We start from the raw sequence: 12,450 nt of genomic DNA, 5'->3' as shown, positions 1-12,450 counted from the left end.
ATGTGTACTTTTTTATTTTTCCGCCTTAGGCAGCTGAGCTTGCAGAGTTTACCGCTAAGATTGCTTTACTAGAAGAGGCGAAGAAGATAAAGGAGGACGAAGCGTCAGAGTGGCAGCAGAAGGTAATCTCTCTCTCTGCCCGCTGTGGATCTACTGGTTCTAGACATTTTCTCAACAATTTTAGCACCTTGAGGCGCGGCCCCGAGACATGGCTGCATTGTGTATTTATGATCGATGAACATGCAAACACTTGTACACAAATGTGTTATTCGTTTCAAAACAATTTGGCGGCAGACAAGCTTTGGAGTAGACCCAAAATATCTCCAGCTGCAATTACCGTCGTACATTCGCTTGATCTGCGCACAGAAGAAAAATATCATCTTTGCGCAGCTACCTCAGGAGTTGTGGTGCCGCTGTTCTACCTTCCCCCACCTCCCTGCACCATGGGGCTTATTGCAGGGCAAGAAAGAACAGCACAATTGTCGCCAGTGTCCGCAGGTACTCCCGATTACCCACTTTTATGTTTTTTCCTCGGTCAAATGACTATAATCACCACGTTGGGGAGAGGCTGTATATCGTACCTAAATCTATATGGAAAGGACAAGGGAGGAGAGTTCTGACCTGTCATTCATCTATGGGATTGTTCTCACTACTGCGGATGTCAGCTGCTCCTCCTTCCGGTCCTTTCCAGATGGATTCCAAGGTTTTGGGAAAAATTCAAAGCTTCTTTACTGCATATGTAGCTTTCTTGTGAATCGCACTTGGAAGGTGTAGAACGCATATGCCATTATAAATCAATACGTATCGGGTTTCCCACATCCCAAAGTGGTTTGTGTGTGTCTTGCTGACTTTTTCTTTTCTTTATAATCATGGTATATAAAATCTGCGAAATAGTTTAATTTCTTCAGTCGTTTGCTGCGTCTTTCCTTGAACATTAGTGGTAATTCCTTGACCAAACAAGGATGAGAATTTTTTTATTTTTTTCCCCGTGTTAATTCTAATGTAGTGAAGTCCAGAACATATGACTCAGAATTACAGATCATTTCCCATCCGTCCTCTCTCCAGCAGTCGGATTGCGCTGTTTTCTTCAGTCCGTTCCTGCATTGTGTGTCATGGTTTAATGTCTAATTGAGAGAGATTCGGATTAGAGAAGTATGAGATCAACCATTTCCTGAGGCTAGCGGAGGAAACTGAACTATTTATCAAGATCATTGTCATAATTATTTTTATCATTTTATTTTTAATTCCACCTCTTCAGGGATCAGGTTTTCGATAGATTGAAATAAGATGGGCAATCCTAAATATTCTTTAGTCTTTTTGTTAGTGCCACACAGATGATTTCCTTTGCTTTCTTTATTCTAGCATCTATAGTAGGAGGGGGGACACGACATACCATATATTCCAGCATTTCCCTCTCTGGGTCTAAATGCACTAATGGGCAAACCTGTACATTACTACAATGTATATCAGGGCTCCACATATCCCAGCAGCCTGCTAGCAATACGCCTATAAATTTGCTGCCAATGCCTAACTTTTTGAGTGGTTTGCTATTGATGTATATGGTATGATGTACAGTATAAAAAAAAAGTTTCGTTATCCTTGTATTTTGTTGGTAAAACAATCAGGTTCCAATCAATGGAAAATCTGATCCATTGCATGTAAGAGATTAGGAACTTGCTCTGCTTTTTTGGGGATATTACATGCTGGTCGTCACACAGGAAGATGCAGGTGAATAAACTAATATTTGCACAAACCGTGCCGAGCCCGATGATTTTGTACTATGAGTATAAAAGCGTATCCGGCACACCAATTTTGAAACAAAAAGTATATTTTGTTTTTAATGCCAGTGGCAGAGTGCGATGTTTCGGTCAAAGCGACCTTCATCAGGCACTGAGCCGTGCTGGAAAACTGTATAGGCGAGCGCTAGTTGTGCTGAAAGCACCTGAGCGCCATGATACAGCGGCCAGCCGCTATCAGCACCACTAGCGCTCGCCTATACAGTTTTCCAGCACGGCTCAGTGCCTGATGAAGGTCGCTTTGACCGAAACGTCGCACTCTGCCACTGGCATCAAAAATAAAAATACATTTGTTTCAAAATTGGTGTGCCTTATACTCTTCGGGTTGGGCCCCTATCCATGCAAAACCCCATCCTTCCACATATCTGGTGCTATCTGAACATATACACAGATTTTGTACTATGGTTAGTGGTGAGGATTTGGGGTTTGCTTTGCCTCCTGTAAATCTTCATGACGTATTTTTCTTTCGGGTGGAAATAGTTTTTCTGTAATGGCGGTAACACAGCCTTGAGAAATGGGCCACCACTATATCTCTCAATGCTTAGGGTCTTGGTCAAGTTATAGCCCATCCTTCTCCTTCACAGCATTGTTCTCTGCCAGAAAGCGCGATGGACAGTATGGAGAAGGCGAACTCAAACATTTGAGCACATGGCCACATTCCCTTCTAGAGAGGTTTTTTGTAGCTGTTGGTGACAATAAGGTCTCACGTTGGCTTCTGTGTTTTTCTTATCTCTCACAGAGAGACGTCTTTTCTCTACCCCTGGTTTTTAATTGTAGTTTTTCTATATTTCAAGGACTTTTGACTTGTATTACAAACAGTGAAGTCGTGGAAGTGTAGAGTGTTAATAACAATTTGCCAGAGGAGCTTGAGCGGTACTAAGATATCTCGGTAGTAGCGCTTCAGCCTTGTCCTAAAACGTGACATTGTTGTGAATCCTTCAACACATGGGCGCAATAACGAAAACTGGTATTTCATACGCCAGACTGGCCCGCAGGAGTAAGATGCGACAAACTTATTTAGAGGCGCACGCCGGCTAATAAATTTATTGCATCTTTGACGGTTTGCCACCAATGAAATCTAAGACCGCTAGGAGCTGGTGTAAATTTCCACTATAATTATAGTAAATGTGTCGGACCGCAGGTGGCACCGCCCCTCCGCACCTTTTTAAAAGAGAAATACCACAAATTGCGACTTTTGTACGCCAGAAAAGTTACCAAATCCCCCCATTATATGTAGACTTAGAATGTGACGACTTCTACCTCTCTCTGCCAGGCATATTCTGCACAAGAAGATTTGGTAAAAACCAAAGAAGAGCTGAAATCTGTGATGTCTGCGCCACCACCCCCTCCCCCGCCTCTTCCACCACCACCCGCTGCGCCGGCAGAAAATGAACACGAGCACGATGAGCATGACGAGAACAGCGCCGAGGCCAGCGCAGAACTCTCCTCTGAAGGGGTAATGAATCATCGGAGCGAAGAGGAGAGACTGACCGAAACGGAAAAGAACGAGCGTGTAAAGAAGCAGCTCCAGGTAACCGCTCATGTTAACTGATGTTTATATGCAGCGTAAGGTTTCCTTCACACACTTTATTGCATTTTGTGTAAAAAAAAAAAATATTTTTTTAAAAAAAAAGCGCTTTTTATTTTATTTTTTTTAGTAATGGTACGTGCATTTTTTTTTTTAATAGCAATTTTGGTGTTTTTTTTTGCAAATAGTTTTACTACCTGCGGGGTTTTTTAGGTGGCGTTATTCACATTACTAATCGTGTGATTTTTAAAAATTGATGTGGTGCAAAGTTTCTTCTTTGCAACACATGCTTTTGGTAGCACTTTTTTATGGTCATTAATTCTGAAAAACACCCCACACATTTACACGTGCATTTGTGATGAGGCGATAACCTGTGGACGGCTATGGGAGACAATGCGGCAAAAAATGCCAAAGCCAGGCTTGCTGCAATTTAAAAAAAAAAGTACTACTGGGCCGAAGAAACAAAAACCACAGCCGCTAAGTAAAGCTGCGCTATTCATCGTGCGTTTCATTCCCTATTGACTTTAAACTAACATCAGCTGCGTTATTAATTATCAGCGGAAAAATGCCACAAACATAAATGGGTTTTTTTCCTCGGAACTCGACCTCATTCAGGAGCCGCCCTCCCAAAACATTGCAGGAACTCCGGTCCCCATCTCCCATATATTTGATTGGATGTTGGTCCATTGACTGGTGACTGGGCGCACGCAACACGTTTATAACTTTATTAAGACATTAAAAACAGACGTCCTGCAGATTGTGTTTTTATTACCTTAATGAATATAGTTGGAGTTATTGGACTACAAGGGACCAGACCTTCCCTCCGCTATTCTTATGCAGTGGCCTTGCTGTGTTTTGGCCTAATTAAATTTATGCCGTCCATTCGGTGAATAAGGTGATGGGGCGTATAATGATGCCATGACCCAACTTGTATTACCGATACTACAACTTTACAATATAAACCGTTCCACCCCATCGCACTATATTCTCCTAATTTTAAAAGGATCTGTCACCTCCCCTGTCGTGTCTGTATTACTAAATAATTGTATTTCCTATGAAATGACCAATTCTGGAACAGCTTTTCTCAGAACTCTTTCTTGTGTCATTCCTCTGTTGTTCCTCCTAGGAGTTTATGAATAAATTAAAAACTGGGTGTTAATAGTCGGGAGGCGTGTCTCTACACAGACTGACCTTATCCAATCAGTGCAGACAGAGTGAGACTGTAGTGACACACCCCTTTAACAAGGATAATGGTAACACCCAGATGTCAATTTATTCACACGTTTCTAGGAGTAATAACAAAGGAACGGTGCAACGTAGAGTTCTAAAAGTGTTCCAGAATTGTTATTTCAGGAGAAACGCAACGATTTACTAAAATGGACATGTCGGGAAATGTGATGGGTCCTCTTAAAGAGGACCTGTCGCTAGGTCATATAAGTTGAACTGGTTTACTGACCTGAATAGTGCGGTCTCCCTGATTCCAGCGCTGCTTTTTTTCCTGGCCCTACATTTTGCAAAAGTTGCTTCATTTTTATTTTATTCTCAGGCTTTAAGTTCTGAGCTGGCACAAGCAAGAGATGAAACCAAGAAAACACAGAACGACGTTCTTCACGCCGAAAACGTGAAAGCAGGCCGCGACAAGTACAAGACGCTCCGCCAGATACGACAAGGGAACACGAAACAGCGCATCGATGAGTTCGAATCCATGTGAAGAGGCACGGACCCCGTTCTACACTATGCTGAATCACCAACATTAGAAAGTAGGACTTTGAGGAATCAATGACGGAGAGTGCCCCACCCCTTGCCAAAGCCCCTGTAGCAGTCTGACTGTGGAGGATAGAATCAAGCGAGACTATTACAGATGGGTTTTATCCGCAGTGCTGAACATGTCGCGCCTGATTTCAGTGTATAACTCCACCATATCAATGTTGCTTATTCATATCGTCACAATTAGTTTCCTAAAAGGTAGTTGTTAGCCGCTAATAAAGCTTTGAGTTTTGAAAGGACATCTCAAGTTTGAGCCTAGAACTGACGGTTTAGTGTGTGCGTATGTAATTTTTTTTTTTTTTTTTTCGTTCTTGCATAATTTGGGATCATTGGTAATTTTACATCCCATTCTATAATAATTTTTGGCACATTTTTTTTTTCTCCGCTTAGAATGTTCTGGAACATAATTAAGGTTCCATGTCCTGACGATTGGTTTAGCATGCGAGCAATAACAAGGCATTTATATGATTTCTTTGCTTCTTTTCTAATAAGAGGTTAGTGTTAGGGAGTGCGCTTTATACTACTACTACCTCACATACTCACCATGACTGGTCCTTAGTACCAGCGACATGGTTTTTTCACTAAGATTTGAGTTGTTTTTTTCAACTTTTTTTTTTTTTCTAACTTCATTTTCCACTGATAACATGTCTATACTAGTTTGTATGTCGTCATAAGCATATTATTTTAGAGGAGTCTGATAACCATTCAAATGTTCTAGGCATGAAAGCACTGTATGCAATCCGTTCTTCATATAATGCGCCTTTTGTTACACGTCCCACCTTCCAGTCCTGAATGGTAATTGTCTATAAGCAGCCTCTAAACTACTTCACCCATCAGGCTCCGCTAGCTGCCGGCTGCTCAGTCCTTCATTCAGTATGTGATTATTTTTCTTTTCTGTTTGATAAATGTGAAGTTAGTAATGAAGAGCTTCTCATGAAATCCTTTATAAATGTCCACCATCGCATTATGGGATATTAACGCCTCCACATAATCAGCCTTCCGTGTAATGTATGACGCTCCGTTTTGGCTGCTTTGGATAGGTTTATTCTGGGCAGTACAACCCATCGCGATCACCAGTTGAATTCATGGCATCTGGTGGTTTAGCACATGTAATAAAAAAAAGCAGCGTTATTACGTGTCTTGTACGGACATATCATTTGGAGGTGTATATCTCTTTAAGGTATTGATCTCTGGCCCATATAAGCCAAGCACATAGAGCTGACATGGAGACCGTCCTGATTGAACTTTCCATGCAAAAAGCAGATTCAACTTTGCAGACAATCTCCTGCCAAACCCCTGGACTCCTAAAACATAGCTGAGAAATGACCAACAACATGGTCGGGCCGGGGGCAGGTCAGCGTTGGCCGTCACTTGGTTTAGAGGCAGATCATAGCCAAAGTATTCGCCAACCTGCACTATAATGGGCTCGTGCAAAATGTGGCTGCAGTCATTACATTTCATATATGTGTTTGTCCGTAGATATAGCACCGGCCTTATAACAATGCTGTATCTGAGTTGGCATTTGCAGTGGACAGAGCATTCAGATTGTGTTTCCAGCCATGTGCATAGGTTCCTTCCTATATATACTTTATATTGTAACTGATCCTGGAGGGACAATCGTGCGGCAGGCTTTAACTTTACGGCGAAGTTCACACGTAGCGTAAATACTGCAGAATTTTCAGGTAAATTCTGCAGCACTTTTGCAAGCGAAATTTGAGGAGCTGCAGATTTAGTGTCCACACGTAGCAGAAAAAAATTCGCACAAAAGCTTGGGGATGAGTTTTGTTCAAATCTCCTACACTTTGCTGCTATTGTAATACGCCAGGGGTCAGCAGCCTTTGGCACTCCAGCTGTTGTGGAACTACAACCCCTTATTATTCCAGTCAAAGGTTGTCTGGGCTTGCTGGGAGTTGTAGTTTTACAACTCCTGGCGTGCTGAAGGTTGCTGACCCCTGTAGTACGTTGTGGAATTTACGCACAGGAATTTACGCAACGTGTGAACGTAGTCTACTAAATCACTATCAGTGTTGGTTTTCTGGTCGTTTACTGGTGTGTTTAGACAATGATGAGCAGATTTGTAGGTTCATTTGTAGTGCCGGTATAAATGACAAGTTTGATGATAATGCACTTGAAGTTTTGATTCAGGTAGGTGGCCATTATCGGAAAAGGGAAACTTTTTTTTTTTATCGCAATTAATCCTGCTAAGGACCAATGGGCCTAATGCGCTGGCCAATCAGCAAGCAATATATTGCAGCTCCATTTGAAGAAAATGGTTAATATATATCTAGCTTCGGATATGCTCCTGTACATCCCACAAGAGCAGGCACATGGCTTTAAAGATTTCTTTCTTAGTTTCTTGAAGAGAAGAGATGTGGTCTATACCAGACAGACGCTCTGAAGACTGTATATTGATCAGCATCATTTCATTACAGTAAATTTAGGATTATTTTCCCTTTTATGCATCTTTCTTGTATATTAAAGCTGCAGTTGCAAATATTTTCAGCCAGGTTGTTTAACAATAAAGATATAATGGACATTTCTTATGGTTTTTGGGCCTATATTTATTGTTTGTTCTGCTATACAGGATTGCAATATGAAAGGTGGTAGATTTAGAGAGGATCTGTCACTATTCTAGTAATGCCCCATCTCCCCGCTAAACTGATAGACGCTGTCACACGGATAATACTAGTAACAATTGTGTCCCAAAAAGTTCACTTTTGCATTTTTAGAAAAGAGCCCAAAAATTTTAATGTGTCTATACTTGACAAATGGGCGTCAACAGCAGCGATTCTCCTGAGGTGGAGCTTCCTCACTGCCTCTGACTTGTCCTATCAGCATGAAGCTGCTTCACACCGTGTGAGAGACTGAGGCTGGAGGGAAGCGGGATCACTTCAAATAGCCATATCGTGGCATATGAAATATGAGATTCTAAATCATACGACGCCAGGATCGCAGTTCTAGCTGTGAAACAATCGGAGATATCACCAGTTGAAAACACAGTAGAGAATGGAAGCCGTATACAATGTGATCACACTGTGGGGCTGGGAAGAGGAGAACTGTATGCTGATTGGACGGTGTAATGTTTTCTGTATGACGCTGTCCAGAGTGAAAAGAAAGTCCCCTCCCATTTGGCTTTTATAACCAAATTACCATATTTAGACAAATGCTCACTACTTTGCAAATAAGTTTTTGAAAAAAAATCACATTGTAGTTATCAGCAGCAAAGCGCCTATTAGATTAGTTAGGAGATAGGACATTAATAAACTGGTGACAGATCCTCTTAAGGAGTTTTTCCCAAAATGCATTCTTGTGACTGGTCCCAATGGCCTATTATGAATATATGTTTATGGTTTTAATTTTTCTTCATTTAAAGGGACTTGTGGAGTTTTGAGAAGAAAAAAACCCAACGTATTTTTCAGTTTCACTGTGAGGGCTCATGTACCCAGTTGTATAGAGCTGTGATACTGCTCTCACAGCGCTCTGAAGCTCTACTGTACCTCGCTATGCCTTCAAAACCATGAGTTGAGGGGTTTTCTTTTGTTTTTTTTTTTTTAAATCTACGGGTTTATATGCATCTGACAGAGAAGAAATCCTGACCTGTTCCATCAGATGTAGTATTGCTAAAAACTGACGAAGTGCCAGCCTATTGTGAGGGCTCGGTGGCCACTGTGGAAAAAGTGCAAAGCTTAAAAGCTAAGAACAAGTTTTAGAGTTAAAATAAAAATGGTTTCAGGAGGAATCTTAATTCTCTCATACGTTTTCAGACCCCTTGATATTCAGTTGACAACCTGCTCCTCATTGGTTTTCTCATGTGGATGTGTCCCTACTGGTAACACTGTACATGCTGGATGTAAGTGCTGTGACTCCAGGATGCTGCGGTCTTCACTAGCTCTCCTGTATCTGCACAGCTTGGTTCCTGTACTGCTTCTAATACAGCCCCTGTAATATCGCCTCCCTACTGTGCATACACTAATGCTGCCTGTGATTTCGCTCTCTCCCCATGTAGATCCTGCCAAGTGTGCTCTCCTCCCTATCTACTTTGTAGTACAGCCTGTCTGATTTCTTCCTACCCCTGCACACTCTGCTTCGGATTCTCTCCTCCCTAGCTACAGCCTCAGTTGATTCCTCCCCTTGCAGATTCTGCTGTGGGTTCTTTTCTCGTTATCTGATATCATTTACTCTGCTGTGTCCATCGCGAAGGCCGAATTCAGATGGCCGTTAAAACAGCCATCACACGGACGGCTGTGTTTAAATTGGGCCGTTCACACGGCTGTTGTTTAAACGGACTGTGTGAAGAGTCAATTGAAAAATAGAACGTGTCCTATTTTCTTCCGTTTTCATGGATCCCTCGATACTCAAGTCTATGGGGATCGTGAAAATGGGACCTGCACGGGGGCAACTCTGATGTGAAAAACAGACGTTTTTCAGACGTTTCCCCACGTTTGTCTAAATTCGACCTTACACTGAGCGCAAAGGGGAGAGCAGATGACACAGCCGGCCAGACCAGTGGGTTGTCAGAAGCCGGAGCATAGACCGAATATAATTTGGAATTAAACTCCAAAGAACATCAAATCTACATAAGACCTTTATAGGAGCATTACAACCACAGCCAGTGGAATTGATTTAGAATATACATTTTATTAAATCCATTAAAATAGGCCAAACAATAAATACAACAGTAAGCCAAGTGCAGGCTGGAGATATATATATATATATATATATATATATATATATGTTACAGGGCCAACTGTGTAGTTGAAGGTACAGTGCAAAGATACAAAAAAATTTTTAGATCCAAGTTGGTGTCACAATGTAAAGAAGTACAATATATATATATATATATATATATATATATAAATTTATTTTCTGACAAACGGTGTGTGAAGTAGCCTATAGAAATGTGTCACCTGAAGTAAGCGCCTAATAGCTTACAAAAGGATACTCTTGATCAATGTCTAAAGGATCACACAGATGGCTAGTGAATCTGGATAAAGTGAACGCCTCAAAATTCATACAAGCATAGACTCCCTAACAGAAGAACATTTTGAATGAACACTATGTAGAAAATTGCTTAATTTTGCAATTGGGAAGCAAATGGACAATTTAAAAAAAAAAAAGGATTCAGTGCAATAGTATCCGTATTTTAACCCTTTTGCTGCCAGGACTGGTCGAACGCATTTGACCAACACAAATATAACCTGAATTATTAAATATAAAAATCATATATCCCCATACCTGTAGATTTTTTGAAAGACTCTTAGCACATTGTGAAAATGGCCCCCAGTACTTTAGGGAATGTTCACACGCTGTGTTTTCAGGCGTAGTCTGGGTCATAAATGCCCCAAAATACATCTGAAAAAACAGTAGCTAAATGCCTAAAACATCTTCCCATTTAATTCAATGGGAAAAACGGCGGTTTGTTCAGACGGGGTGTTTTTCTTACACCGCAGTTTAAAAAAACGGCATGTAAAAAAAACGTCCTATAAAAGAGAGCATGTCGCTTCTTGAGCCGTTTTTGGAGCTGTTTTTCCATTGTGTCAATGGAGAAACAACTCCAAAAACTTCTAGAGAAAAACGCCTCAAAAATAAGTTTTCAGCTTCAAAAACGGCTCCATCATTTTCAGCCGTTTTTGATTTTGCGCGTGATCATACCCTCATATTTATGGGCACCTTCATGCAAGTTTGCATCAAAGCATAACATTTCATAAAAATGTATGTTTGTGGCTAAGGGTATGTGCACAACTGGCTTTTACGTCTGAAATTACAGACTGTTTTCAGGAGAAACCAGCTCCGTCGTTTCAGACGTAAATGCTCCTCGCATTTTGCGAGGCGTCATTGACGCCCGTAATCTTGAGATGTTCTTCATTGAATTCAATGAAAAACTGCTCAAATTACGTTGCAAAGAAGTGTCCTGCACTTCTTTTGACGAGGCAGTAATTTTACGCGTCGTCGTTTGACAGCTGTCAAACGACGACGCGTAAATGACAGGTTGTCTGCACAGTACGTCGGCAAACCCATTCAAATGAATGGGCAGATGTTTGCCGACGTATTGTAGCCGTATTTTCAGGCGTAAATCGAGGCATAATACGCCTCGTTTACGCCTGAAAATAGGTCGTGTGAACCTAGCCTAAAAATCTGACCCAAGCAGAGCCGGAGATGCACAAAACTAGAAGTTCCAAGTTTTGCAGAGTTTCTACATTCGACTTATCCCTGTATCTTTATGTATATATCTTCACAAAATCACCAAAAACCTCTGCAATTGGTGCCGGTAAAAAGTCATGAAGTCAGTAAATGGTCTGATCATGTGCAGGGGGTGATTAGATATGTAAATTCTTATATTCTAAGGTGTCATGTACATAACTGTGCATTTGTGGCCGTATATTATTTGCAATTGCGGATAGTATAGAACACATATCTGCAGGAGCGGTGCTGCGGTGGTGGTAGCCGCCATGCGGTGCTGCAACCGCTAGAGTAGGGACCCACTTTAAAGAGGTCGCCGTGAAGTGGCAAGTGGGCTTATACAGTTTGATCAAAATGTTTACAAAGAACCTCATGTTCATGTTTCTAAATTATGCCTAGCGGCTCAGATCAACGTATATACTGTGGATTGTGCGGTCCATGTCTAGTTTCTCACAATGCTGATAGAACACATATTAACCTGCGGGCCAATGCACACGACCCTAGTTTCCACGGTCCGTGCATTGCCCAGAGCCCGGACCGCAAAAAAAGAAATAAGACATGTCATTATACGGTCCGCAATTGCAGTCCCGGCACATTGAAATGAATGCACATTTTATGTGTGCACAGTCCGTGATTGCGAACATTCTGCCGATAACACTGCGGCCTGTCCGTGCTGTTATCACGGACTGTGCACAAAGCTACAGCCGTGTGCCTGAGGGATAATAATACACATAAGGGCTTGTCCACATGTAACAGAATTGCAGCAAATTTCTGCAGCAATTCCGCAGAAACTAGCAGGATTTCCGCTCCGGAAAAACTGCACCATTTCCTGCATTTTTTACTGTAGAAAATGGAGCGGATTTTGCTGCGTTTTCTCAATGTGGGGAGATGGTGACATCTCTGAATAATACAGCAATTCAGTCCACTTTTCAAAGCAGGAATTGACTTGCGGTACGAAAAATACGCACCGCAGGTCAAAATCTGGTCTGAAATTTTATGCAGCGTGTGGATAAGATTTAGTGAATCTCACCCACTCTGCTGCTACTGTATTCTGCTGCGTATTTTCTGTCCACAATTCCAGACGGAAAATACGCAGACATTCTGTTACATGTGGACAAGCCCTAAATGTGACAACCAGAAAGCACATCGACGATTATTGTAATAGAGTGATAACATGAA

The 12,450-nt window shown here is 41.6% G+C and overlaps 1 protein-coding gene across 1 annotated transcript in view; it reads left to right on the top strand.

The window, feature by feature from the left end:
- Nucleotides 1-7,630, top strand: part of RDX (radixin) — a 73,287-nt gene extending 65,657 nt beyond the window's left edge. Inside the window, exons 12-14 of the mRNA XM_075851598.1 lie at nucleotides 30-122; nucleotides 3,070-3,327; nucleotides 4,871-7,630. Of these exons, the coding sequence (XP_075707713.1) occupies nucleotides 30-122; nucleotides 3,070-3,327; nucleotides 4,871-5,035 (516 nt within the window). The 3' untranslated portion in view covers nucleotides 5,036-7,630. The remainder of the gene's footprint in view (nucleotides 1-29; nucleotides 123-3,069; nucleotides 3,328-4,870) is intronic.
- Nucleotides 7,631-12,450: the final 4,820 nt, after the last annotated feature.

This window comes from Rhinoderma darwinii, chromosome 2 (assembly GCF_050947455.1).
Source record: "Rhinoderma darwinii isolate aRhiDar2 chromosome 2, aRhiDar2.hap1, whole genome shotgun sequence".
NCBI lineage: Eukaryota > Metazoa > Chordata > Amphibia > Anura > Rhinodermatidae > Rhinoderma > Rhinoderma darwinii.
This window is presented reverse-complemented; position numbering and strand designations above follow the sequence as displayed.